General features: G+C 50.1%; 1 protein-coding gene across 12 annotated transcripts in view; it reads right to left on the reverse strand.

The window, feature by feature from the left end:
* BCAS3 (BCAS3 microtubule associated cell migration factor) overlaps window positions 1-27,635 on the reverse strand; it is a 583,990-nt gene that overhangs the window by 258,996 nt on the left and 297,359 nt on the right. For all 12 annotated transcript variants that reach the window (XM_084823239.1, XM_084823238.1, XM_084823242.1 and 9 more), the window contains 2 exons: window positions 25,443-25,639; window positions 23,004-23,101 (listed from right to left, as the gene is read on the reverse strand). In XM_084823239.1, coding sequence (XP_084679365.1) covers window positions 23,004-23,101; window positions 25,443-25,639 — 295 coding nt within the window. The remainder of the gene's footprint in view (window positions 1-23,003; window positions 23,102-25,442; window positions 25,640-27,635) is intronic.

A 27,635-nucleotide genomic window follows, 5' to 3' on the forward strand; every position in this document is an offset into this window, starting at 1 on the left:
GAAATGGGTATTGCAGTATGAAGTCATGCATCACCATGTTATGTACCCCCTTTCGTGATTGGTTGTTTTTGCATGGACTTTTTGTGTAACGTCTACTTGCTGTCTGCTTCCGATCATGGAGGAGATGGAGCAGAAATACACCTCTTCTTCTGCCTCCGCCTCCTCGTGCACCAGAGCTGCAGAGGCAGCAAGGAGGGAAGCAGCACCAGTTCATTCCTACAGGGTATCCCTCGCTTGAGGACCCAGGCATGCGCAGAAGCGCATTTAGATGCAGACTGCGCATGCTCCAAAGCTCATGAGCAATTCCTAACTTAATAGGGAATTTGTAAAACAATGATCCCAGCTCACTACAAAAGTGAGCATTACAAACAGGCAAGTTTCCACCAACAAGCCAACTAATTATGAAATTCAGCAGAATTACTAATCTAGCTGCATATGACATGTATGTTTGGATAATTCTATGTTCCATGTTGTATCTTTTGCCTTCCGTGCTAGCTTCATGCATGGCATTATCAATGTAGTTTGGTTTTTCCACTTATATTAGGAGGACACATTCCTGGTTTTGGTACCATGGTTATTAGCCCTTTAGTATATTCTTCCGGGGTCAACGTCCAACTCAGCAATTTATGCTAACCTATGACACAGGCTCCAAGCTGCGTTTTCTCATCCAGTAGGCCGCCAAACTGCAAGCGGCCCAAGGTGAGGAACAGATCGCAGGAGCTGACCACCTGCTGAAGGGTGGCCAACATCAAAATGATCTCTGTATGTGCAGCTGGACAGATAACAGCTGTGAAAATGCAGGAAGCTGTGACCACCTCACACATACAGCCAACAACAGAGGTCATCTAGTAACCATCGCCAAAAATGCTAAGAGGAGGAAGTGAAAGGAGAAAACTACCAAAGTGAAAGAGGAGGAGGCGTGAGCATGCATCTCAACAACTGCCCAGTCCTCATGTCTGTGCTTCACATTATGGCTTAAAACGACCCCTTTATTAGAGACTCTGCTTCCAAAGGATTTCCTTGGGTTGAGGTCAGGTGGGAAATGATAACCTTCCATTAAGTTATCATTTTCAAATCCGGCTCACTTGACTATTCATCTGACATCAACAGAGGCAGGGCAGAGCTTGTCCTCCATGAGCCCAGGGGAGCATAGATCCAACGGGGGTACAAAGAGGATGCATTCAGGCACAGGGCATCTTGAATGCTCAACTAGACAGTGATAATTAATTATTAGTAGCATTACTTGGATGGTACTAGTCACAATAGCTATATACTACTGCCAGGGGAACAACGGCAGAAGAGGGCTTGTGGACTCCAGTGGCTGGCCATTGTGGGAAACAGGGTACTGGATTAGATAGCCTCTGGTCTGATCCAGCACAACTCTTATGTTCCTATACATGGTGCTTCAGAGCAGCATTCGCCAGCATGGTGTCCTCCAGAGGTTTGGGGCTTCAACTCCCATCAGCCCCAGCTAGCATGGCCAAAGGTCAGGAATGCTGGGAGTTGTAGTCATAAGAAAAGCCCTGCTGGATCAGACCAAGGGTCCATCTAGTCCAGCATTCTGTTCACACAGTCCAAGACATCTGGAAGGCACCAAGTTGGGGAAGGCTGCTTTAGAGTAATGTAAGCAAAAACACAAGTCCCTCCCTCAAGGACTTCATACATTTTGACCGAGGGCAAGGCCACAGAGGGTGGGGAAGCAAAACAGAGAGGCAAGAGTAACATGGGAAAAATATGCATAACAGTTATGCGCCATGAGAGTTTGGCTGCAATCCTAGTCACACTGGCTTGGGAGTAAAGGCCACTGAACTCAGTGGGACTTAACTTGGGGGTAAACATGCAGAGGCCTTATGGAAAAGGCGGACTGCGAGTAGGGCTAGCCCCAAAGCCCCCACACCAACTCCTCCACTACATTAGCAGGCTGTGAAATTGTGGGCATTTGGGCTACTTTCAGGATAGGGTACACAATTTTCAGGGGGCAGGACTTTCCATTTTGTTGTGGTGGCCGCCATCCCCCATATGCCCCTCAGAACATGGCATCCTGGGAAAAATAGATGGTGGCCCCCAGCCAGTCAGAGCAAGAGAGGTCCAGTAAAGCTCATCCCACCGCCAAAATGCCAAAGACTGGAGGAGGTTTCATTCTCTCTCTCGCCCCCGAATCCTCCCCCAAATTCGAGCCAAATGTTCAATGGTACAGAAGTTCACCCTAACCTGATTTTTGCAGAGGAATTTGAGGGGGGGGGAGAAACAAGGGTGGCAACCGTATAGATATGGACCTCAGTCTGACACGACATGGCAATTCTCAGGTTCTTCTGTTGCTTGTTATGTTTTCAGTACTGCTGTCTTCATTTAAATTTTGTATACCCAGTAATGCAATTGTGATGGCCGCAAGCTAAAACAATAACATCCTTTTTCGGTGTCAGTGAGGTGAAGTGGAGCTGCCATTCAGAACATTCTCATAGAAAAACAAAATTGCAAAGACATTTCCTCCCCACTCCCAATACCAAACAACTCCAGTTGTTTTGTAGAGAATCTCTTGAGTTCAGGGCCTAGATTTTGAAGTTGCATTATGGAGAGCTTTACACACAGATACAAAAATAATCGGATGTACGCGCAGAATGGTTTTTCTCAGCAATCATAGGCCAGGGGTTGACTTGTCAAGCTATTCCCAATTCCCATTTTCTCCCTGCTCCAAGACTAATATTTGGTTTGCCTCACTGATTTGGTGATCAAGGCTATCCCAACTGGATTGAGGTGGGGTGGATATTGGCCCAGAGAGCTCTAAACCATGTCGCAGCTCTTGGAACCATTCAATGTGCTCTCTTGCGATTCATGTCATCAATGAAATGGTGTATTATAAAAATCTTCATTTGTTTCCAGGAATTATGCCCATTTTATAGACAGGAAGAATAGAGACTGAGGTCCTGTGACAGAGTCCTGACTTGTGACCTCCATTTTTCTTTATTCAGGATATCTGGTTCCAGACAACAGGAGATGCCATACAGGATATGTTCTTGTGCTTTTATACAGTCAGGGCCAGAAATATCGGAACAAGGATAACTGTTTTGGCAGTTGGCCTCTGTACACCACCACACTGAAGTTGAAAGGAAACATACCCAGATGGAGCGAAGTCAGGACTTTCAGCTGTAATTCAAGGGGTTTGACAAAAGTGGGGCACTAACCATTCAGGAAGGACAGCCAGTGGCATACACACACACCCATAGCTGGTGGCTCATAAGTAATGGAACAAACCAACATCATTTCAAACTTAAGGATCGCCTTTAATACCTCGATGAAAATCCTTTGCAGTCAATGACTGCCTGAAGTCTGGAACCCATGGACATGACCAAATGCTGAGTCCTTCGAGATGCTTTGCCAGGCCTTTACTGCAGCTGCCTTCAGCTGCTGCTTGTTTGTGGCTCTTTCTGCCTTCAGACTTGTCTTCAGTAAGTGAAAAGCATGCTCTATTGGGTTGAGATCAGGTGACTGACTTGGCCATTGAAGAACATCCCACTTCTTTGCCTTCAGAAACTCTTGGGTAGCTTTTGCTGTATGTTTTGGGTCATGATCCATCTGCAATATGAAGCGGCGTCCTATCAGTTTGGCAGCATTCGGCTGAATCTGAGCAGGAAGTATAGCCCTGTACACTTCAGAATTCATCCTGCTGCTTTTATCAGCAGTCAGGTCATCAATAAACACCAGTGACCCGGCTCCATTGGCAGCCATACATGCCCATGTCATACCACTGCCTCCACCATGTTTGACAGATGAGGTGGTATGCTTTGGATCATGAGCTGTTCCTTTCCTTCTCCATACTTTTCTCTTCCCATCATTCTGGTACAAGTTCATCTTGGTTTCATCGGTCCAAAGAATCTTATTCCAGAACTGGGCAGGCTTTTTTAGCTGTTTGCTGGCAAAGGCTAATCGGGCCTTTCTGTTCTTGAGCGTTACCAGTGGTTTGCACCTTATTGTGAAGCCTCAGTATTTACATTCATAAAGCTGTCTCTTGGCTGTAGATGTTGACAATGACATGCCTACCTCCTCAAGAGCATTCTTGACCTGGCTAGATGTTGTGAAAGGGTTCCTCTTCACCATGAGCAGAATTCTGTGGTCATCCACTTTAGTTGTCTTCCAGGCCTTTTGCTGTTGCTGAGCTTGCCAGTTAATTCCTTCTTTTTCAGGATGTTCCAAACTGTTGTCTTGGCCACTCCCACTGTTTTTGCTATCTCTCTGATGGGTTTATTTTGTTTCCTCAGTCTAATGATGGCCTCCTTCTCTCGCACGGACACCTCTTTGGACCTCATGTTGGGAGTAGGGATGGCGGAGAATTTCTCCCCGAAACTTCGGGGGGCCGAGCGCCAACGTGTTCGGCCCCCCGAACAAGTTTCGGGGAGAAATCCCCCGCACCCCCCCCGCCCCCCGCACCTCCCCCGGGACGGGACTTACCTTCCCTGAATGTCCCTCCCGGCGGCGGGTCCGGCTGGCGGTTCGTCTGGTGTTCGAGCGGGGCGGGAGCGGCAGCCGGTCTTTCGACCGGCTGCCGCCCCCGCCATTGCAATGAAAGAAAAAAAAAAAACACGTCCCCTGATAGGCTACGTGACGATTCACGTAGCCTATCACGGCTAGATTTGCAAAGTCAGCCGTGACAGGCTACGTGAATCGTCACGTAGCCTATCACGGGTGACTTTAAAAAAAAAAAAAAAAGTGTGTACGGATAATGGCGGCCCCCATAGGGAGCCGCCATTCCCCTTCCTTATTTGGTCGCTGTAGTCTATGTCAATGTTTACATAGACTACGGCGAAAATAAGGGCAACGCTATTTGCGTTGCCCTTATTTTCGCCATAGTCTACGTAAACATTGACGTAGACTACAGCAACTAAATAAGGAACGCGAATGGCGGCTCCCTATGGGGGCCGCCATTCGCGTACGCGCTTTTTTTTTTTTTTTAAAGTCACCCGTGATAGGCTACGTGACGATTCATGTAGCCTATCATGGCTGACTTTCCAGATCTAGCCGTGATAGGCTACGTGAATCGTCACGTAGCCTATCAGGGGACGTGTTTGTTTTTTTTTTGTTACTTCCGTGTTCGCGGCCGGGTGAGGCGGGAAGCCTCCTCCCCGGCCTGAATTTCGGCCGGGCGAGGCGGGAAGCCTCCCCCCCGGCCTGAATTTCGGCCGGGTGAGGCGGGAAGCCTCCCCCCCCGGCCTGAACTTCGCGGGGGGAGCAGCGAAGCGCTCCCCCCCACCGCGAAAAAGCTGCGAGAAAAGGTAAGTGACTTTCGTTCACCCCTAGTTGGGAGTTCCAGTGAACAGCTACCAAATGCAAATGAATCACTCAGAACCACCTCCAGGCCTTTTATCTGCTTGATTGGTCATGGGGCACCCAGGAAACAGGCCACACCTGGCCATGCAGCTGCTTGTCAGCCATTCATTCCATTACTTATGAGCCACCAACGATGGGGGGGGTGTATGCCACTGGCTGTACTTCCTGAATGGTTAGTGATCCACTTTTGTCAACCCCCTTGAATTACAGCTGAAAGTCCTGACTTCGCTCCCATCTGGGTGTGTTTCCTTTCACCTTCAGTGTGGTGGTGTACAGAGGCCAACTGCCACAACAGTTATCCTTGTTCCGATATTTCTGGCCCTGACTGTAATTGCAATTTTCTTCCTTCTTTCTCCCATTAACTAGCTAAGACAGGGACCATGGCTGTCTCAGACCTTAGGATTTTGAGCACACAGCCTGTTGCAGAACAAGCAATGGCTGAATCAGTCAAGCTTGATTTCTTCCAGGTTCTCATTTTTCCACTTTTAAGTTAATTCCATCCTGTTTCCACACGGGATTGCACATTATTATTATTTTTGGTGTGCACAAATATTCGTAGGCATTTTCATGAATGGTCCCCCCCGCCCCATAGATGCATTTTGTACATATTTTTTCTTCTTCAAATGTGCACATTTTTCCCAAGCAATTTCCCCACTGAATACTATGTTTTGCGTGCACTTTTCAAAATGCAAAGTTTCAAATACACCTTTTCGAATATATGCATTTCTGTATGCTTTTTTTTTGTGGGGGAGGAGAGGGAGGACGACATTGTAAAGACTGGAAAAGCATGGATTTCAAGGTCAAAATGTGTTCCTGTTTGTGTTCAGGTTTGGAAAGTGCAAATTCGGTAAGCAAATGCCTATTCCTATGCATTTTATTAGCAGGGGACGCTGAGGTCACCGGCCACCTCCCTCAGAATTCCCTGTTCCCTCTGAGCTCAGCTGCAATCCTCTCAACAGCTATGGGGGAAATGGATTTTTCCCAGCACCAATGCATTATTTCCTGTTGTGTTGTGAAGTATTCGGCAGCAGCTTGCTCTTGAATGGGCAATTAAGACCAATATGCTGTACAAAATACCTGCTCCTGGTGGAGAGGAAAACTGCTCGAACTGGTTTGCTGGTATAGATCAACGCAGTTTCTTGCGTTTTTGGCCACTCCTTGGGGGCGTGGCTATGCAGAGAGCCATGATGACCGTCTGCGCTTCAAAATGCACTACACCACTGGGAACCCCTCACTGTGTCCTCCTAGCCAGCTTTATCTCCTGCCTCCCACATGTTCTAACCTTGTTCACCCTCCCCAGTTCTCCCGAGGCTACACCTGCTCGAACCCAGGCCCCCAGCAGTCAAGTTCTGGCATCTCACCTCCTGTGCCACCAGCGCCATGTTCTGACTGCCCTCCTGCAGATACTGAGCTCTGGCCTTCCAGCAAATCATCGAGGCTGCCAAACCAGTCAGCTGACCACCCTCAAAGGGCCAATCCTAGCTCACGAGGCACTATAAAACCCTGACGTCGGAGCTGGCTCCTCAGTCTGAGCAACTCAGCTACACTGTGAGGACACTGCCTGGCTCCCCTTTTCCTGGTCACAACTGTTGCACGGCTTTACCTCACCCCTGCCTCTAGCCTGCCTCTTCAGCCTTGTGTGCTGTGGACCCACGGGCCTATTTATACACCCCGTGTCGATAGTCAGCTCCCCTGTGTCTTGGCAGCCTGGGACAGACCTTGCCAAGGCTTAACAATTAGCCCTAGCAAAAGTCCCCCCCTTTTCCCCTCCTCCTTCTTTCACTCCCCTTGACATTTCTTGGGATGTTTTGCCCAAGCCAAAGCCTCCAAAGTTGCCTCAGAAGGTGTTACTCTCGGTCAGCTTCGGCCGTAGCTTTGCCGGCCTCTTGCCAGCCCCGGAGGAGAATGCCGGCATTTTCTTTTGCATCAGACCTTGTTAAGATGCCGATGAGAAATAAGAACAACAACAACAACAGGCCCAATCTGGGGCTCCCACCCTAATTCCCACCCGAGCCCCATTAACTGGTCAAAACATCAATCACAGTGACAGCGGCATCAGGGCTGGCGGCAGAAGGGAAGGCGGCAAGCGGCGATTCGACTAGGCCCTCCTCGCAGGAGGCCCTCTGAGCCAGGCCGTTCTAAACGTTTGCACGTGCGGCTCGCCTTCTTCCACTTTCAGGTTGATTTAAAGCCTGCAGAATATTGATTTCCTCACTTGTCATAATTGGATGAAGCCCAGCTCACTCAAGCCAGCAGTGGCGCTCTTGCTGAGCACTCCCCCTTCTCTCCGAGGGTCCAGCAGAGGCACCATGGAGCCCTGTAAACTACGTAACAACACAGCCAGCTCCAGGTTTGAGGTGGCCCTCAGCAAAAGGCACTTGGGTGGGTGCCCTCCCATGGGGCTGGCCCCCCTCCCTCCACCTTGAATTTTGCAGGGGTGCTTGCTTTGTGGCACAGCAGAATGGTGGACGGCAACCCTTTGTGCCTGCCATTTTGTTTGTCTTACGATACTCCAGACATTGTATCTGGGGTGCTGGGAAAGACAGAATCATGGCCAGTAACCACTGGAGCCCACTCCTCCTGGGAGAAGGTCAAGGTCAGGCAGGGATTGGTGCTGTGGCTCTATTGGGATACTGAGGCCCCAGGGTTCTCCCTTGGTAAGGGGGTATGAATCCAGCAAGGAGCCAGGGGCAGAAGGATGGACAGAAAACAGGCAGACACAGTTCGGTCAAGTTTAGGATGCTTGAAACCTAAGGAGATCAGTGGTGGGTCTTTCAGGACCCCGGACAGAGCCCAGGGAACAGGCTTTTCACATCTTTTCTGTGAAGGGCTCCCATTCAAATTGGGCCATTTCATGCTCCCTGAGCCTGGCTGTGCCTCTCAAGCTCCGCCCCCTTGGCGAGAACTGCCATGCCTTAACGCGACAGTCCTCGGGCCTGGAGCCTAGTACTCCCATCATCTCTCCATGAGCCCACGCTGCCTGGATTGAAGCACCAAGCATTGGAGGTGAGGATGCCAGCCCCTTGATGGACCTGGGCTTCTGGGCCACAGTCCCTGGTGGGCTCAGCATCGAGGGTCTTGTGCATCTCTGGCTCAGGGATGAGGCTCGGGCCCAGTGGCTCCTCAGTCAGCACCGCTGGTCCCTCAGGCTCTGTGTCTAGGATGCTGCTGGACTTCACGGTCACGACATCCAGCAGCTGCCTGAAGATGCTGCATGCCAAAGCCCATTCCTAGCATTCAGTTCCACTCTAGAATGACCAACAAACATATCGTTGGGTCTCTGAAGATAGCAGCAGGCTTGATTTGACATGGTTCGGGTCACCAGCAGCAGGGATCAAGCTTTGCCCCTACACCGATGGTGCCCCCTTGACGTTCTCCAATACAACCGCATAGTTGCCATTTGCTCCAGTGGAGGAAAAAGTAAAGACCTGCATTTGGGAGCAATGTGGGAATTAAGGCATGTCAAAGGTGAGCCACGGGCACCTGTCAGAGGTGAGCCAGGAGCCGGGAACCAGCCGGCAGGAACTGAGCCAGGCAGTCAGCAGCAAGGGAAGTGCAGAACACACAAGAACCCGGAAGACCACTGTTGCTCAGGCAAAGTCCCAGACCAAACAAGAAGCCTATCTCAGGCTCCTTTGAACTGGAGATGCCGGGGATTGAACCTGGGACCTGCTGTATGCAAAGCAGGGGCTCTACCACTGTGCCAAGACCTTTCCTGGGTAGAATGTCTTGTGAATGAACATGAGAAGATGGCCCAGGATTGTCTGTCCCAATGGAGGGCAGCTAGGAAATGTCAGAAGCTGCCTTATACTGAGTGGGTCCTTTGATCCCCCTAGCGCAGAATGGTCTACCACAGTGGCAGGCAACCTGGTGCCCTCTGGATTTTCTTAGACTGCAACTCCCATCAGCCCCTGCCAGCATGCCCAATGATCAGGGGTTATAGCGGTTGTAGTCTGAAACATCTGGAGAACATCTAGTCTACATTGACTGGCAGTAGCTCTACCTGGAGATCTTAGGGACTGAACCTGGGACCTTGTGGTTTTCTCATGCGCAGCTGGCTGGCCACTGTGTGAACAGAATGCTGGACTAGATGGGCCCTTGGTCTGATCCAGCAGGGCTCTTCTGACGTTCGGCTATCGGGTGGTATAGGAATGAATGAATGAATGAATGAATGATGTTCTTATGTAGTGATGGCCACCAATTTGGATGGCTTTAAAACGAGGTTGGAGGAGAAGGCTATTGATGGCTACTAGTCCTGATAGGTCTATGCTATCTCCAAGATCAGAGGCAATCCTCCTGTGTACACTAGTTGCTGGGGAGCATGGGCGGGAGGGTGCTGTTGCACTCATGCCCTGCTTGTGGGTTTCCCCTGGGCAGCTGGTTGGCCACTGTGTGAACAGAATGCTGGACTAGAATGACCTGTGTCTGATCCCCCATGGCTCTTCTGATGTTCTTAAACCAGGGGCTCTACAGGGGCCTCACTCAGGTGGCCTCCTCTAACCCCGAGAGCCTTTAACTGGAGCTGAGTGTGGTTCCTGCTGCATTCCGCCACTGAGCTCTGTCCCTCAACTCCCTCCACACACTCCAAGAAACGCAAGTGTCTTCATTACTGTTAAGACTGGCCGAAAAAGGGGACATATTCCACCCCCCCCCCGCACCTTAGTTCAGCAACATACGGCAAGTGCCTGAATGAAGCCACTGTCTGCAACAAGCAGCCTCCCTGATAGCATCCAGGTAATTACAGGCTCAGGTGAAGGATTTCAGAGACCCCTTAATTACACGTCTCTCCAGCCAACCAGGACCCTACGGGCAGCAGCTCTTAGAGGCACAGCCTGCTTATTCATGACGCCAGGCCTCCTCCGGCCCTCTCAACGCCAGTAATAGGAAACCGGTGGCCACTCAGGCCTGTCAAGCTGTTGCCGGCAGCGACGAGGGCCGCCGGGGAATTCCCCTCACGGTGACGGCTTCCATCGGCTGGCTGCATTCACACATCTCAGCTACCTGAGCAGGGCTGCGTTCTGCGACTCTTCAAGCGACTGTGCAGCATTTGGGGATAAATATGGGATGGCGCCCCAGAGAAAAGGGGCTGCGGAAGCTTGACGTGTCAAGGCAGGCGAGAGGTGTTTATGAAGCTGAGAGAGAAAGATGGGCCTAGAAATCAGTTCGGAGTCTTCAGGGCAACGCTTAGGACTGTGTTCTGCTGGGGTCATCAGCCAACAGTGGTCTTGAATCGCAGGCCTTGGGGGAGCTAGGCTGAAACAACGCAGCCACGTCCTTCTCTTTGGAGGTGCCACAGGCCTTCCTAGGTCTGTGATGGAAGCACAGGAGTTTCACCACAGGCCCTGTCGAGGTGGAAAGCGTTCCTGGAAACTAGGGAGTCTGAAACCCAGTGGTTTAAAAGCATCGCAGACATCTTTGTTCATTAAGATACTGATTATAGCAGTAATATCAGTGTGAACTGGACAACACGCCCATACAAACGCAGTGATTCCTGTCCTCTCTGAAACTGCAGCCTCTCCTGTCCGGACTACTAACAGTTAGATGTGCTCTCTCTCTCTCTCTCTCTCTCTCTGTGTGTGTGTGTGTGTGTGTGTGAAATCCTAAATTTTGAAATCTGTATTTTGTCTTTGTCAATCTGGAACAGCATCTGAAATTTCCATGCCCCTTCTTCCTCTGGGGGATATTCTTCCCCCGATGCCTGTTATTTGCAGAGAAAGCATACAGTGTCTTTTAGCAAAGAGGGTTTTTTTTTGTGTTTTCACATTTTTAGTGGTCAACTTGCATTTAAAGCTACGTTTTCTTACTCAAAAGACCCCCCCCCCCCGATACAATGCAGGCAAAAAAACAAACAGGCCTTAGGTACCTCTTTGAGGATGCAAAAATACCCCATGTCATATTTGCCAGCATTTCAATGATAGGTACACAGTTTTGGGTCATTTTGCGATCACATTACGTGGCAGAATTTAAATTTATTACCCTGACACACCCAAACACATGGGAACACTTTGCTTCCACCAGTACCAATTCCTTTCTTTGTGATCACCTCCAAGGGCCATTTCCCCCACCCCCCCGGACGGTGGCGTTTCCTTAACAAGATTTTTCTAGCGTGCACTGTTGATGCTATCATTTCTGTCACTTATCCAGGGCCATAATAACATTTCAAGCCAAGCAGGGGATGGCCCTGGCGCCAAACCGCTGACTCCTGGTTCTGCCGTCCACCAACCCAGCCCTGCCTCGTGACCCGATGAAGTGCAAACCCCACCACGTCCCCCTGCTTCAGAGCTACTATTCTTTCTGGGGGTTTTTTATGAGGACAAAATCCTCTTTCCCCAACTCATACCTTTATCGACTAGGGTAGGTTCATCCAATCTATATGAATAATTTTGGTGTGGTTCAAGAACTGTGTCCTGGGGTAGCCCGTGGTGCCCTGGAAGCTTCTCAAGAGTTCCTCAATGAGAAAATGGCAAACAACAGATAAGCCAGCCTAGCATGCAGCTTGTCCACTATGGATGGGGAAGCGAGCAACATTCAAGATCATGAGGGTTTTCCAGACATTGTCTTGCCAGTTGTCTTGTGCCTCATTCCCATTCACTTTGGCCATCGCTGCTCGCTCTCCAGAAACGGGAAATTGCGCAAATTGGGAAGTGATAGGAGACTTGTGCAAATCTCCCCAAATTTGCGTATATCTCCCCAAATTTGCACAATTTTCCTCCACAGACTAAAGCGGGGCTGACTCAGACTACTGAGGAAATTTGTGCAAGTTGAACTGGGGATTGGGGACGAGACGAACATGAGCACACATTCGACAATTTCTGAATTGGTTCGGCAGACATGTGCTCATGCTCACATTTGGAGCTCTGAATGGGGCAGGCTCGCATGTTTTGTGGGCAAAAACAAATTCTCATACATCCCTATTGCCCACACAGTACCAGTCTTTTCCCTGTATTTGTTCATCACACTGGAGTACCGAGTGTATTCTTGGCTTCACAGAGAGTAAGAATGCAGCCCAGTACACTGAGCTAGTGCCCTGCATGAAACAACAATGATATGAACCAAACAGGTCGACAGCCACAAGCTTAAAACTCTTGTGTGCAACTCCCCCCTGCCCCTGGCCCGGCTGCCAGCCATACCAACAACATTATCGTAATACAATCCAGTGGTGTCCAGCTGTTCCCCTGTCATTTCTGAAATTCTGCCCGGGAGGCTTGGCCTTTCAATAGTGAGATGCCGAATGCCAAGGCCCTTTGAAGGCTGTCACTAGTCCATCAGTCTAGCGCCTTTCTTGTTTATACAGCCTTGATGGACGGGCCCTGTTTCCACATCCAGATTTCACAATGCAACATGGCAGGTGACGTGTAGCGCACCCCTTCGAGGACATGTCTAGGAAGGTGCATGTGTGTGTGTGGGGGGGGGGTGCACAGGCATAGCCCTACCTTGTATGCTATCTAAAGCTTGAGCCTGAGCAGGAAACTGACCAAAGATGCAAAGTCATGTTAGCCCCGTAAGTGTCAAGGGCTCCTTGGAGGCCTCTCTCAGTCTAATCCAGTAGCCAAGTCCAGACACAGACAAAGGGATTCTTTTCAAAGCTTTATTCCTCTTTTACAACTTAACAACTCTACCGTTAGCAACTAGATATGAGCAGCAGAGTACCTATGCCCTAAGTTGGAACAGTTGGTCCCCGTTTGAAAGGGAATCACTGGCAGACCCTGAACTTATGGGCTAGGGAGAGTCCCTCCCCTTTTCCCTTGGGTCCTCTGGGTGCAACCGTTGTTTGTGCGCCAACCGGACACTATGCCTCCTTTCCGCGCCTTCCATTTGGTGCCGTTCCCTGCGTCGGCATCACGCATCCAGCAAGTCTGCTTCCCGCGCTCTCTCACTCCCAGGACTGCTATCTAAGCTAGGAATGGCGGTGGGAGGAATCTCTGTCAGCTGTTGGCCCTGGGAAAGATAAGCGCGCTCCTCTCCCAGGAGCGGCTCCTCTTCCTCAGAATCAGAACTACTCTGGGATTCTATGGGCTCAGTGTCCACCCTGACAGTAAGGTGCCAAGGGGAGTGGGGGGAGGGGGTCTTGAACCTTGGACTTCAGCATCTTACTTCCTACACCTCCAGCACTCTGGTCCCTCAGCCAGCCAGACTAAGCTCTGTGGGTCAAAGGTACTTTCTAGACAACATAGGAAGGAATTGTATACCCTTTCAGGCCACTGGGCCTCCTCAATCTGTAGTGACTGAGAAGGGCAACTTCTGACTCTTCAGATGTTTTGGCCTACAACTCCCATGAACCCTCATGCTATGCTGGCTAGGGCTAATGGCAGTTGTAGGCCAAAATATCTGGAGGGCCACAAGTTGCCCAAGTTTGGTCCTCACTGGTCTACACTGATTGACAGTGGGCCTCAAGCAGGACCCGCTGTACCTGGAGAAGCCGGGGATTGAACCTGGGACCTCTTGCATGCTTTTCCTACCAAGTTACCCCAACACTGGCCAGGGCTACTGTCAGGTGGCCTCACAAGCCAATGGAGACATACCAGGTCTTAACAAACCTTTCCAGTCAAACCAGTTTCTCAGGCTTAGGGACTAGTCACAGTGAGGAGCAACACAGACTCTCCGGCCTTGGCTGCCGGATCCAGCCTCTGCCCTCCAGGCTGCCTGGGGACCACGTCTCCTGCCTACAGCTATTTGACATCACCTACCAGTGCCAGACTGCAGGCCCTCCTGCGGCCCATCACAAAGCAAGGTCCCAGAGCTACAACTAACAGAGACAGCTGGCAGCCCAAGTACGAACATGCAAAGCGGCCTTATACTGAGTTGGGCCACTGGTCCATCCAGCCCAGTATTGCCCTCTCTGCATGGTTGTGGCTGTCCAAGTCCTTGGATGGAGAATGGCTCTTCTCCCACCTTCGCTACTAGAGACGAAAAGGAGAAGAGCTTGTTTCCCCTTCTATCAATTGCCCTTCCAGATTCCGGGACAGTGGCTGTTACAATACAAAATATCCAGAACCCAGTTACATTAAAAAATAAAATAAAACAGTAATAACGACAACAAGAACAACAACGCCAAACCGTCCTGTTCGGATCGGTTAGGCTGCCTTTGCGTCAAGCACAAAGGGAGAGAGCCGTCCTCCATGTTGAGGGGAAGAGAGAGGAGAGCAATAAAATGCTCTGCAGGATCAATTAAAGATAAAACACACACACTTGCGACTTTCGGATGGCAAGACGGAACGATGGGCCTCGATAAGGGAAGGCGCCACTCTAGCCGTATCTCCGAGCAACAGGCAATCAAAGGGCCAGATAAGCATCTTCAGAGGAGCGCAAGAGGCTCAGAACGCACGGGCCATAAGAGAAGAATCACTTCCTGGTTCGGGACGGGCAGTAAAAATTTATGACCTATTAACCCTCCACAAACCTTTCAAAAAATAAAGAATGGCGGGGGAGGGGGATATTTCCCAATAAAACAGTCGTCGCAAAGAACATAAAGCCACTTTGGATCGGCGTTTGGCAGCCTCAGCAGGAAGCTGGGATATTTACTGTAGAATGCCGCGTTACGCAGCAGAAGAAAGCTGTTTGGAAGTGAGCGGCTCTCCTGTTCAAAGCTGGGCTTAACTGTTTGCTGCCATTTAGAAACGGGGGCTCCAGAGGCGAGGTCAAGGGAGAAGGGGACAGGGTGAGCAAGTGGGACACAAGGCAAGGAGGTGGGCTACCCAGGGGAGATCCCCTCCAAGGGCACCTCACCCAAGCTCCCCCACCCCGCTGGAAGAAAAAACAGGACCTGACAATGAACAGAGAAAAGGGAGAATGATGGAAACCAGGCTGGCCACTTACACTTTGCCAAAGAAGAGGAAATTCATCACAAAAGAAGAGGCATCTGATGAAGTGAACGGCAATCCACAAAAATTTATGCCCTACTAAATCTGTTCATCTTTAAGGTGCCACACGGCTCTTTGTTGGCTTTGTCAAACGAGAGGACAGATGCCGATGTGCGTGACATTTGCATACGCTAATTTATTGACAGAGATATTCAAATTTAGAAATAATTACTATAGGTTCAATAGAAATACTATACATCTCACCATGGGGAGAGTGGGAGGCTGTAACCAGGTGACTTGTGCTCCTTGCTCAGTCAGTTGTCCAGGTGATAACAGTTGTGGATGGGCAATCTCAAGGCCCCTGCTGCTCTCTCTTCCTACAAATCCCAAGCTTGCTGAGGTGTCCGAAATTTCATCTCAAAGCTTGTTTCGTGTCTGTATCAGATTGTGAGCTTTGTTTTTTTTTCTTTTCACATGAAAATCTGTGTGTATTTTTTCAAATATATGCATCGATTGTGTGCATCTTTGAAATGTACGCATTTGTCTCCCGTTGAAAGTGTATTTGTGCACATATTTTCATGCCCATTTTTCAAATGTGCGAGTGCTGTCCAACACATTCTTTTTGGTCTACAAATCTCATTGCAAGCTTGGAAATGTACAGACTTTGATTGCAGATGGTGTCCGAGTCCATGTTTGGTCCAGAAGCTGTGAACTCGGTAAATCCTGCTCAAAAATGAACAGAAACAAATTTCTCATCCATCCCTACTTCAAAGAGAGCATTGTCCTCTGTAAGGTAGGACACATAGCCACTCTAGCAGGCAGTGATAAACTGGAAGAATATGTGATTACTTCTATTGGGCTGTGCCCAAAGCTTCATGGCGTTGTTCATTCTTTTACATGGCTAGAACCTACTTTGCACCATGGCTCTTGGACGGCAGTATCAGTGAAAGACAGCTTCTCCAAGAGACAGGCGGTGCAACCCGGTTTGTGGTGCAACTCAGACTCCTTGAAGTGAGGTATATACAAACTTCTCATAAATGACAGAATGAAATTAGGCTTAAGAGAAAAATAGGGCAGAAGCGGCAGAGCACAAGCGTAGATACTGGCTTGGTGCAACCGTCATGGAAACTGTGCCACTCCCGCACATAAAACATTTAAATTGTGATTGGTGGTGGGGAGAACATTTGCCCCAAATTCGAAGCTCCCCAGCCTGAATTATACTAAAGCTCCAACAACAATTCGCCGATCCTTTTGGTGCAAACCTTATGGATCCGCCGCAACGTCAGCTCTACATGGCTCCTGCAACAAGCCAGTGGGGGAGCCAGCTGGAAAGAACCCAGAACTCCACCAAAGCAAAGCACGCAAAAGCGCCAGTTCCCTAATCGAAACTCCACTCCAAACCCAAATTGCTAGATGGCCGAATCCCAGTGAAATATGACTGTCAGAAGGTCAACTGACAACCTTTTCCATCTTCTCTCCAGCAAACTTACGAGGTGTAACAGCAGAGCCGTATCACTGCTGGAGTGCAGACGTATATTTGCTTGTCATAACCTCAACTACTGACGCTGGCAATCTTAATATAGGAACATATGTTAAAAGCATTACGGGAACAAGTCCATGGCACACGAAGAAACCGAAGGGTTCTCCGGAACCATTGGGGGAGTTCCCCGCTCTCGCTGCGTCGGTGACGTAAACAGCCCGACTGGCCTTGGAGCCTGCAAAATAAATGAGCTCTCCAGGGGCCATTTCACATAGCATGCAGGTGCACACCAGGTTGGCCAATGAGTATACACTCAATTTGGGAGTCCCTGACAAATGCACTGATGTGACGCACATCATCTGCAGACACATGCTAGTTGCATTCGCACGTACATTTTAAAAACGGTAGATAGGAACCCCAAAATGGAACGTCTGAATGCAGGGCCTTGGTGTTGCATTGCATTTATGTATTTATGTATTCATTTTATTGAACACCTCATAAAATCAATTTCTCGAGGAGCTTCACAATTCAAAATGTCATCATCTTCATTGTCGTAACGTCTGAAACTAATAAACGTGCCCAACACAGCATAAAATACTATTATCGGGTATAAGAGGTAAAACCATATTGCAGGGCTAAAATAATAAAACACAAACATACAACAATATTCTTTAAAAAGGCTTTAAAAGCCTGGGAGAACAGGGAAGTCTTGTCCTGTTTTAACTGTGCCCCTCTTTGCAGCTGCCGTACTTGGTCCTATCCAATTCAAGGGGAGCTGCCGAGAACTGAGTCAGGCCACGTTTGCATCCCTCCACCTCCTCATCTGGAAATCCCTGGGTTCTGCTTCTTGGGTGGTGGTGGTGGGGCATTCCAGTGTGACGGAACTCCAGGGCTTTTAACGAATGTGACAAACTGACCATAACAGGGAACAGCCCTGTTCACATCTCTGCCCCGTTCATGCAGAAAGCAGCCAGGGGGATGTGCATCAGGAGCCTAGAACCGGCAACTCTCGGCTTGGTGTGCAACTGCCCTCGGTGGTGAGCCACCAGAGCTGCAGTTTTGAGCGTTGTCCAGAGCAGTGAAGTATTCTCAAGCACTACAGCGGCCCTGCCTACTGGGCCCTCCCAAACAGGAAAGGCCTGTAAGAGGCTTCCTGTTTCTTTGCCTGAGAAACTGTGGTCTTCATGTTTCCGACATGCTTCAGTTTGTTCCTTGGTTCTGCCTCCTGGTTATGTTTCTTGACTCCTTGGTTCTGACGCCTGGCTTTGTCCCTTGGCTCCAGCCCCTTGTCTCCCGGTTCCTTTCTGATAGATGTCTACAGCTCAGACCTCACTGTATGTGTGTAATTTTTACATCAAGAAAGACCCCGTATCTTTCGCTTCAGGGACTTCCCCAGCCCACTGTCAGAGTCTGGCAAGGCGAAAAGCGCTGGCGGGGGAGAGGGGGAGAAGGAGAAATGGAACGGAGCGAGATAAGGCTTGGAGTGGTTCTTTCATGTGCCTTTCTGTGTGAAAGCAGATTGGGAAGCAGAGGCCGAGAGAAAGTGGCTCGCCTAAGGTATGTTTTATGGGCAGGGACGAGACTGGAACCAGGGATATCCCCGCTCGCCTCTCAAACTGTTCGCCACAGCGGCTACGATGACTCCCATTGTATAACGTGCACCTTATCCTCTGAGCTGCTGGCTTAGACCAGCTGCCCAGAAGGCCATTCATTATTCAAACACTGGACTAAAAAGCAATTATTAAAACATTTCAATAAATACACTTGGCAGCTTGTGTGGTGCCTGGATTAAAAACTTTGCTTCCTTAGAAAGGAGAGAGAGAGGAGGGAGGGGGACTGGAAGCTTCCCCTCCCCAGTCCCCTTTAAACAACTTTCACAAATCAATTTTCTCTATGTGTTTCAGTTTCCTTTGACAATTTAAACCTCAATCCAATCAGCAGTCTCCAGGGATTTCCGAATCACTACAGATTAAAATCCTCCTCAAGCCCCAAGTGTTTTTGCTAATGCTGTGTGTTTAATAACTCCACTTGTGAGAGATTTTGCCAGAGAAAATCTAGCAGTGCGGAAACCTTCGTAAGCTATACAGTTGAATTAAAAAGGAAGACTGCACTGTCCTCGTCTTTGAAGAAATATGGTAATGGTGCTGCCATGAATCACAGAGGCTGCCCCAGAACGGACCTATCAGAGGAGTGCTTTCTTGGGCCTGGGAACAATGACCCCAGGCACCAAAGTTAAGCCAGCGCACATGTTTCTCACAGTGCTATGGAAGGCATGAACAGCAAGGATGACAAGAACAGCACTGAGCAAGAGCTACGTCAGCCATGTAAGAAAGCAAAATGGGGACACTTGATATTGCAGAACGAAATCGGGGGTGGCGGTGGGGGTCAACAGTCCAGTTTAACTATGCATTCAGAGCAAGAGGATTTTGACTAGAATTTGTGGTTGTTCTGCAAAGGCCAAGCTCCATGGCCTTTTAAAGTGCGTACTTTTAAAGTGCGTACATTTTAAGTGTGTACAAGGCCTTGGATAAGTCTAGTGGATTTTTGACTCCCCCTTCCACTTCGAACAGCAGAGCACAACCCATCCTATTCCATTCTCCCACCTTTGGGAGAGGCCCTACTTTTGAGATTGTGGCCTTCAGAGGCACGTTTGGTGGGGGATGTGAAGGACAGCCTTCTCGGGGGCCACTCCCAGACTGTGGAACCGCCTGCAGAGGAAGTGTAGGTTCATTCCTTCTCTCTCCTTCTGCTGTCAGGCAAAGAGTGTTTTATTCAAGTAGGCCTTTGACAAACAGGTGGGTCTATTGGACTGGATGTTGTTTTTATTCTGTTATTGTTGCAGTTTAAATGCACTGATTCTATGATTGTTTTAATCAAGTTTTAGTTATGATGGTAAGCTGCCTTGAGTGCCACTTGTCTTGGTGGAAAGGCCGGATACAAATCAAAATAAATAAATAAAATAAATAAATCCTATTACCGGTGCAGCACTTCAAATTGCTTTGGAGAGCCCGCTCAGTTTCAAAAAAAATATATAAAAAAATAAAAATATATAAAAGTAAATAATTGAATTTAATTAATTTGAAAATAAATAAATAAATCCTGTTACTTGTACAGCATCTCAAATTGCTTTGGAGAGTCCCCTCAAAAGCAGTTTGCCAATGAACCCAAGAGCCTTGTGTCTGAGAACTACAAGCCCAAAGTCCCACTCAAGCTGCTGGGTTGGGCAGCTCTTTAGGTCCTGGCCCTTCTGGCTGCTGGAATGTCCTACGGCAAGGGTATGGCACCTCCGGCCCCTGGGTCTAATCTGGCCCGCAGAGGTTCCCCATCCATCTTACAGACCCTCCTTGTTGGGAGCGGGGGGGGGGGGCCCTTCTAAGAACTTTTAAACTCTTGTTTTCTGTTGCTTTGGCACCAACTGGCTTCCAGATGCCATCTTGGTTCCCTGTGCCCCATACCCTGGAAGTCAAATGAAGTCACTCTGGGGCATTGTGTGTGTGTGTGCGTGCGTGCGCATGCACACAGAGGGGGAAGAAGCATGACAACTCCCAGAAAATTGTTGTGGTGGCACCCATGTTTTCTGACCGTGAACAACTCCACTTCCAGAGCTTTGGGAGGTAAACCAAGATGCTGACTCAGTGCTTGCAGGGGACAGGGAGGGGGAAGTAATGTCTGAGCAAATTTAAAAGAGGTCCCACGAGTATCATCAGTGGTGGGCCTCTCTGGCATGCTAAGGGTCAAGGATTCCAGGTGCTGCCACCAGCCAGCTTCAGCCTTGCCCATTATCTGCGACCCGATCCTTTTAACTGGGGTTGGCAAGATCTGAACCTGGGACTTTGCGTGCGCAAAGTCAGTGCCCTGCCACCAAGCTACAGTCCTTTCCCTTGGGAAGGGTTCCAGGAGCTGCTTAGCATCAAAGGAACAAAAAAAGCAGTCAGCAAACCTATAGGATGAGAAAGGAACCCACGTCAGCAATAGAGTTAACATGTTGTCTATTCCTGTCAATGATAAACTCTCCATATCTCGCAGAAGTAGACTTTGGAGATTAAGGAAGTTAAGAACTAAGAAAATGACATGTTCTTTTCAACCAAGATCTCTATTTTAGATAACTAGGCGTTGATTAGGACCTGGCTGATTGATCACAATAGTCATAATAGCTTGGATTCTACCTCCAGAGACTCCTCCCGAGCTGGGCTCCGAACCAAGGGGGAAGTCTGCTTAGATCACTTGATATGCAGGGACCGTTCCCAGGCACTTCTTACACAGATACGATGCTCCGTTTGCAGGGACTTAACAGGAGACGGAGAGAGATCTCACCAGTATCATTATTTTCCAGGCTCTGTGGTTGTGTTTTGCTAATACGTTCTGTTTGTTTGTTGAGCATCCCAGCAGAACCTTACGCTCCTCTGCTACTCCTTGTGGCTGCAGGTTTAGGACATGGGAGCCCTGTGCTCCACTCATGTCGAGTTGCTGTTTTTCACTCCCACATGGACAGTCAAAAGAAACGGGACAGGTGACTCATTCCTCGTTACTAGCAAAGCTGTAAAACTTTTGGAATGGCCTGGTTCAGAATACGAGTTTTGCACTGGTAAAGGACATCAGTCTTCCAAACCAAGCCGCCGCCACCCCATACACACATTACTCACTTACACTAGGATGCAGCTGTAGCAATGGCAGGGAAGGAGGTCTCTTGCTCTAAGAACACAAGAAGAGCCCTGCTGGATCAGACCAAGGGTCCATCTAGTCCAGGGTTCTGTTCACACAGTGGCCAACCAGCTGCCCACAGGAAACCTGCAAGCAGGACACGAGTGCAACAGCACACTCCCGCTCACGTTCCCCAGCAACTGGTGTACCTAGGCATACTGTCTCTGATACTGGAGGTAGCTTTCATTCATTCATTCATTTTGGAACTGAAGATGGTTAACAATACATCCCGATTAACAAAATCTTACTTAAAACACAGCATAAAAACAAAGTAAAAACACAACAGTTTTGGCTGGTGGAGAGGTGGGGTTGCCCATCCTTCCTCACTACAAAATGCACCATATTGCTGAAAAGCCTGCTTCTGCACAAGTGAACGGGAAAGAGCATAACTGTGCATTCTGCCTCAGAGCAGCATGTGTTCATTTTCAGCACTGTGCAAGTTCACCCAGTGTCCAACTCCACAAAGCTTCTTTCTAACCCATCTGCCCGCAAAACACATTACGTCAGCCCTTCCCGCACAACGAGAGGAAAAAGAAGCAACTGCCTTCCAGTTCACAGATACTTCCGTGCTAGTCCTCTGGAGGAGAGTCTTAACTCACCACAGATGATCAGCCAAGTAGGGAGTCACAGACTTACCCTAAAACATGGAGAAAGCAACAAAACCACTAGATGCCAAGCGAGGCGTTCCTCTACCCCAACACTCTCCTCTGCTCACCATGATCTGTCACTCCTCAAGCACTGTGGGGCTTTTCAAGTCTTGGAAGGGGGTGAGCTTGAAAGGCAACCCCCCCCCCTTGTTGGAATAGGCCAGCCATGCCTTTCAAGTGGGCTCTGAATCAAAACGGAGGTTGCCCCTTTCTGCCAGCTTCCCTCCTTGCAGGTTCCTCTCCCTTTTCCCAAGAAGGCCTCGGAGAGGGTCAAAGACCCTAAAGTGGGAGAGGGTCGAAAGTGGGGGGGGAGCTCCTTCGATGCAGGAAAGACCCCCCAGGGCCTCTTGGCTGCAAATGGCAAGTGCCATGATCCCCAGCAGGAAATTGTGCTCTGCACATTACCCTTAGCCAAGGAGGGGGCCCGTGGGGCTCTCCAGCATCAAAGGGACCCCTTTTCCACCTGTTACCCCCTTCTCCTTTGGGAGAAGGCCCGGGCAGGGAGAGTAGGGGAGTGACGAGAAATGGAGCTATGTGTACAAGTCAAACTCTTAGGGGGGAAAAAACCCTTCCCGGGTGTTTTTTTGGGGGGAGTAAGCATTTGAGTTGAAAACGGAGGGGACTTGCCCTTTACTACTCTCCCAGCCCTCTGGGGCTGTGAGACCTCCTGGCGGAGGCTGCCACACTTCAAGAGGTTGGCTCCCATGGCCATGCGGGCTTGCCTGGCTCTGCCCCGCCAGTGACGCGGCTGCTGCTGCTCCTGCCATGCCCACGGATCGGGCCCTGCCCTCCAATCACGTGTTCACCGGCGGCCCTCCCAGCACGTCCGATAGAGACACCACGGTGGCCTCAGCCTCACTCCTCCCCTCACACGCACTGGTTTGCGATCTGCGCGCAAGCAGGGCCGGGACGCTTCTTTTCTATCACATCACCACCGTGCGGCAAATAAAATAAAATACATCTTTGGGTTGAGTTTGGCAACGGGAAGTCAGCACAAGATTGTCGGCGCCTCGGGAAAGCCAGAAACATCCGTTCGCAGGCACGCTTTCCTACCTGAGGTAGCATCGGCTGCTGCAGAAATTCCCCGGCGGTCAGATGTTGGGCGCGACGACCCCGGCATGCTAACGGGTTCGGAGCGAACGGGCTGGATCCTGAAATATAGGACACGATTGGTTGCTAGGCCTAAACACCAGAAAAACATTGCAATGCTACAGTCACAAAAAAGAGAGGTGCAGGGGCTGCCTGTAGCCATAGCAGTTACCAGAGAGCTGGGTCGCGTGACCCCAAATCTGCTCTGATATGTCAGCAGCACTTTGTACACACTCAGGGGCAGCTTTTCTCCAGAGAGTCGGCATGTAGAAACAGGGACGGCTTGGGCCGAAGTTTGAAACGCCATACCAAGAGGCAGTGTGGCATAGCAGTTAGGGTGCAAGACTAGGAACCGGGAGATCCAGGTTCAAATCCCTTCTCAGTCATGACGCTCACTGACCTCAGAGGCCAGTCATGCCCTCTCAACCTGACCTACCTCACAGGGTTCTTGGGAGGATACGAGGGGAGAGAAACCATGTATAGCTTGAGCTCAGTGAGCAAAGTTCCCTTCGGTGTGTTCTCAATAGAGCGATCGCCTGTTCGTGGTTTCACATTCTAAATTCTTAGAACGGTGCAAAGAACAACCAGAAAGGACATGTCAGGTTCAAAGAGGCGACGTTCTCCTCCAGTCAGGTCCTGAGTCACTCCGAGGAAGAACAGAAGTTGCAAACCAGCTATTGCTTCTGCCTTGTTATCCTGGGATGCTATCGCTCCTGGAAAAGGAGCAGCTAAAAACACATTTCCACCATATGATTCAGTTTTGTCCAGTAGTAACAGCAAGTGGGGTGGGGGGAGGAATTACACATGAGAAGGTTATTCAAGGCATCACTCAGTTCAGCTTGAGGACCAGAGTGGTGGGTGGTGGTGGTGGGGTGATAATACACATTATCCTGGAAGGGGAAAGGAAAGATACAAAGGTCCTGGGTGTGTCTTTGGGGATGACTGACGGTTCAAAGTTGTTTTTAGTTATATGTTGTCTGTGTGCTTTTATGTAAATGGCTGTTAAACTTTTTATATTGTATTTAATGTTTTAATTTCTGTAAACCACCCAGAGAGCTTTGGATATGGGGTGGTATAGAAATGTGACAGATAAATAAATGAATAAATAAACAAATACAACAGCAATATATGCAGGCGCACGTTAGCAGGGCCACGTGGATTTCAAAAGTGGTTTTCAGTTCAGTGGGTCGGGGGGGGGGTATTTTGGCTGTTGTGCTCTGACAGAAGCAAATTAGAGGCCCCAGGGCCACGGCTCGCCCACAAAGGCTTCCCTGTTTGGCCTCCAATGCAGCGTCTAACCCGCAAAAGCCCCCACATCAGGGGTAGGGAACCGCTTTCAGCCGGAGGGCCAAACTCAATTTCAGAGACGCTCTCGGGGGCTGCATTCCAGGGCTGGGAGGGGCTGAAGGCAAGTGGGTGTGGCCAAAGTACAAAAAAATGCCGGCAGCTTTCTGCTGAAAGCTCTTACTGCCGGGACCTCTGCAGTGTGTACGGCAGCAGGGAGAGCAAGGAGAAGGGCCATTGCTTCCCGTGAGGACAAGGGGTCTTTGGGGATGCTTGGATGCAGAAGGATCCAGGCCCTGTCCCTGCACTGGAGGCTTCCGCCCCTTGGCTAGCTTAGCTCCTTCGGCATCCTGACCGGTTCTGGCCAAAACGCGGAGCGGATTCGCTGCCCCACTGACATCGAAGCCACCAGCCTCCACTGGCTGGGGGGAAATGTGTGAGCCAGGAGAAGGGGGCGTGCCCCTCTGGGGAAGCAGGCGGGGGCAGACCTGGGCCTGGGGCTCCCCGCCCCTGCTCCACATACATACACCTCAGGCTCCTTATCTCCTCCAGCACATAGGGCGAAAGAGGCTTTGGACAGAGCCGTTCGTCCTTGCTGTGGAGCAAAACTGAAGGAGCCAAGATGCGGGGCGATGGAAGTGGGCCGCTAAGGCAGCCGTCGTTCCCTGAGGCTGCAGCAGAGGGGGAGAAGGGAAGCAGGGCAATGCCATTGGCTCTGCTGAGAGACCACCGGCCTTTGGCTCTTCTCCCCCCTCAACTGCCACCTAGAGGTAGCTGTCAGCTGCTCCCTCAGGCTCCCAGCGCTGTTCCCATCCCAGCTGGTCATTCCAAGAACTTTGTCACTTGAAGAACCGGTGCGGGGTTGGCTTGTTTTCCTCCTCCCTCCCCATGCCTTTTTCCTTTTGCGCCGTGCCTTTGAGATTGCCAGCCGGTGGGCAGGGACGGTCCTGCACGCGTGCTTTTCTTTAACTGACCTGCGAGCTGCGCCAAGAGACTTTCCATCTTGACAGCGGGGTCCACGGACGGGGTTGATCGGTCAGCTACTGGTTGGGTGGGGCTGGAGGGAGGAGAACGGGGAAACAAACCCATGCCAACTAAAGAAACGCTGTTGTTTTTCACCTGAGACTGTTGAGATCCAGGTCATCGGTATCGAAGTCCAGCAGAGGCTGTGGGGTGTCATTCGGGCCGTGGGACTGGAGCACCGAAGAGCTGGAGGAAATAACGGTCGTTTGGCCAGAGGGGTGGATGGTCTTGAACTGGAACTGTGGGCCCATCCACAAGCGCCGGTGGGGTCCTGTGTGAGTCACAATCTCAACCTGGAAGAGACGCACCCGCACAGGGTTAGGGCGGGGCTGGATGGAGGAATGCCACAGCCAAGGCCCGAGCCCAGTGGGCCAGGGTGCTGTGGACATGTCCCACTTCTACACCAGTCCCACAGCAACCCAGAAGCGTTGCATGGAGCAAACAATGAAGCACCCTCAAGTTCTCAGGCGAGAACGGCATGATATGCTCAACGCAGGGCTGCCGTTTTTATGGCAGCCCTGAGTGGAGTTCTCCGTCTCCCTCTCTCTCTCCCCGCCCCCCCGTGATATGGACTGCTGAAGCTAATGTTGAGACATCATCACACTGCGCATGTCCCTGCCCCTTCCAGGGGCAGCCAAAGGGACTCTGCGAAAGTGGGGACGTCACAACGAACAGCACGCGATCCTACGTGTTCTGGGCGAAGAATGGGATATGGGAATGCTGTTTTCAGCAGCAGCCCTGCGTCCGACGGCCTGCCTGGTTCCTAAGCCCTTTTCCGACTGCCACCCCCTCTCCTACAACAAAGGCTGCAAGTCTATATACATTACCCTGGGAGTAAGCCCCACTGATCTCAGTGGGACTTCATTCTGAGTAGACATATATAAGATGAGCTTCGGCTATTGGGCAGTATAGAAATGAAATAAATAAATAAATAAATAAATAAAATAAGATTGCACTATAAGAGTTTCTTCCTGAGGCCAAAGATTTCACCCCATTCCTGGGCTGGAACTGAAACTCTTTTAACCTAAGGGAACACGCGCTCCCATGTTGACCCGACTGCATACTGGAGACGTCTGCCGACACTCTCCTCCGGGTGCTGCCGCCATCGGGGTGAGCCAGGTGATGACCAGAGAAAGGTCATCAGTGCTGGCTCCTGGCTTTGGAGGGCCCTTGGGCAAGGCACCCTCCACGGGCCCCCTCCCTCCGTGAGTCCACCTTTTCCCCGCCATGGTCACCAGCTGCTCTGGCTCCTCCCCCTCTTCCCCATCACTGCTACCACTTGCTTGCTAGACCAGCAGAGCGCCAGGGAGCAAGGAGGCCGCGGCGTCTCTCGCTCCTCCTTCTCACTGCCACCGTTGTCTGGGTGCATCAGGTGCACAGGCAGGTTGCAAGGGCGGAGAGGAGGAGCAACACCAGGGACCACTGTCAGCGAGCCCCTGCTGAGGTGTGGGCCCTCGGCAGGTGCCCGCTCATGCCTGCCCTTGACGCCAGCCCTGGAGGGCAACTGCAGTTGTGGCACCCCATCCAAAGAAGGCCTCTCCCCAGGGGAATTTGACTGCCTGCTTGGTTATCCTTGAGGTGCCAGGGAAAGACTTCATTTGTTCCCCCATGCATTTTAAAAGGATTCTCAAAGGCGCACACGCACAGTTGTTTTTTGCCGTTTCAACAGTCGTTTTATTTTGTCACCTGGGTTTTACACTGCCAAGAATACGGTACTGTGTTTTAAGCTGTTGCAATCCACTCTGAAATCAATGCTGAAACTAAGCGTTGAAAATATATTCATTACATAAATAAATTCTAAAGTGATCGAAAAAACTACTCCCCCTGCCCAAACAAAGAAACAAAAAAGGGAATCCAGAAAAGAAGCAAAGTTAAATGCAGCATTCAAAATGATGGGTGGGGGGAGCAAAAATGTCCTAGGAATCTGGCACTGGAGAATAGGAAGAAGAGTTTTTCACAGGTGACAAGTTCCAACTTCATAAACGGAAAGGGGGAAAAAACTGCTATGTTTGCAGAGGGACACGACAAAGGCCGCCAAATCTAAATCGACACAGAATGTGGTCTTCCAAAATCATTTTCACCCTTCTCAGTTTTAGCTTTGTATTTGCACAGATGAGTTTCCGTGGTTTTGCCCTTGTCTCTGCTGATGCTGGAACCTCAGTGCTCTAGGTGACTTGAGATTATTACAACAAGCAATTTTTATTTTTAAATGTTTTTATCACACAGTCTTTCTGTGGGGCAATTCTTTCCGAGCCTAGGAGGAAGTGCATGCCGACTGACTCCATTCTC

The sequence above is a fragment of the Heloderma suspectum genome, chromosome 16, assembly GCF_057233095.1.
Source record: "Heloderma suspectum isolate Gila_16-S chromosome 16, 16-S_ref, whole genome shotgun sequence".
Taxonomy (NCBI): domain Eukaryota; kingdom Metazoa; phylum Chordata; class Lepidosauria; order Squamata; family Helodermatidae; genus Heloderma; species Heloderma suspectum.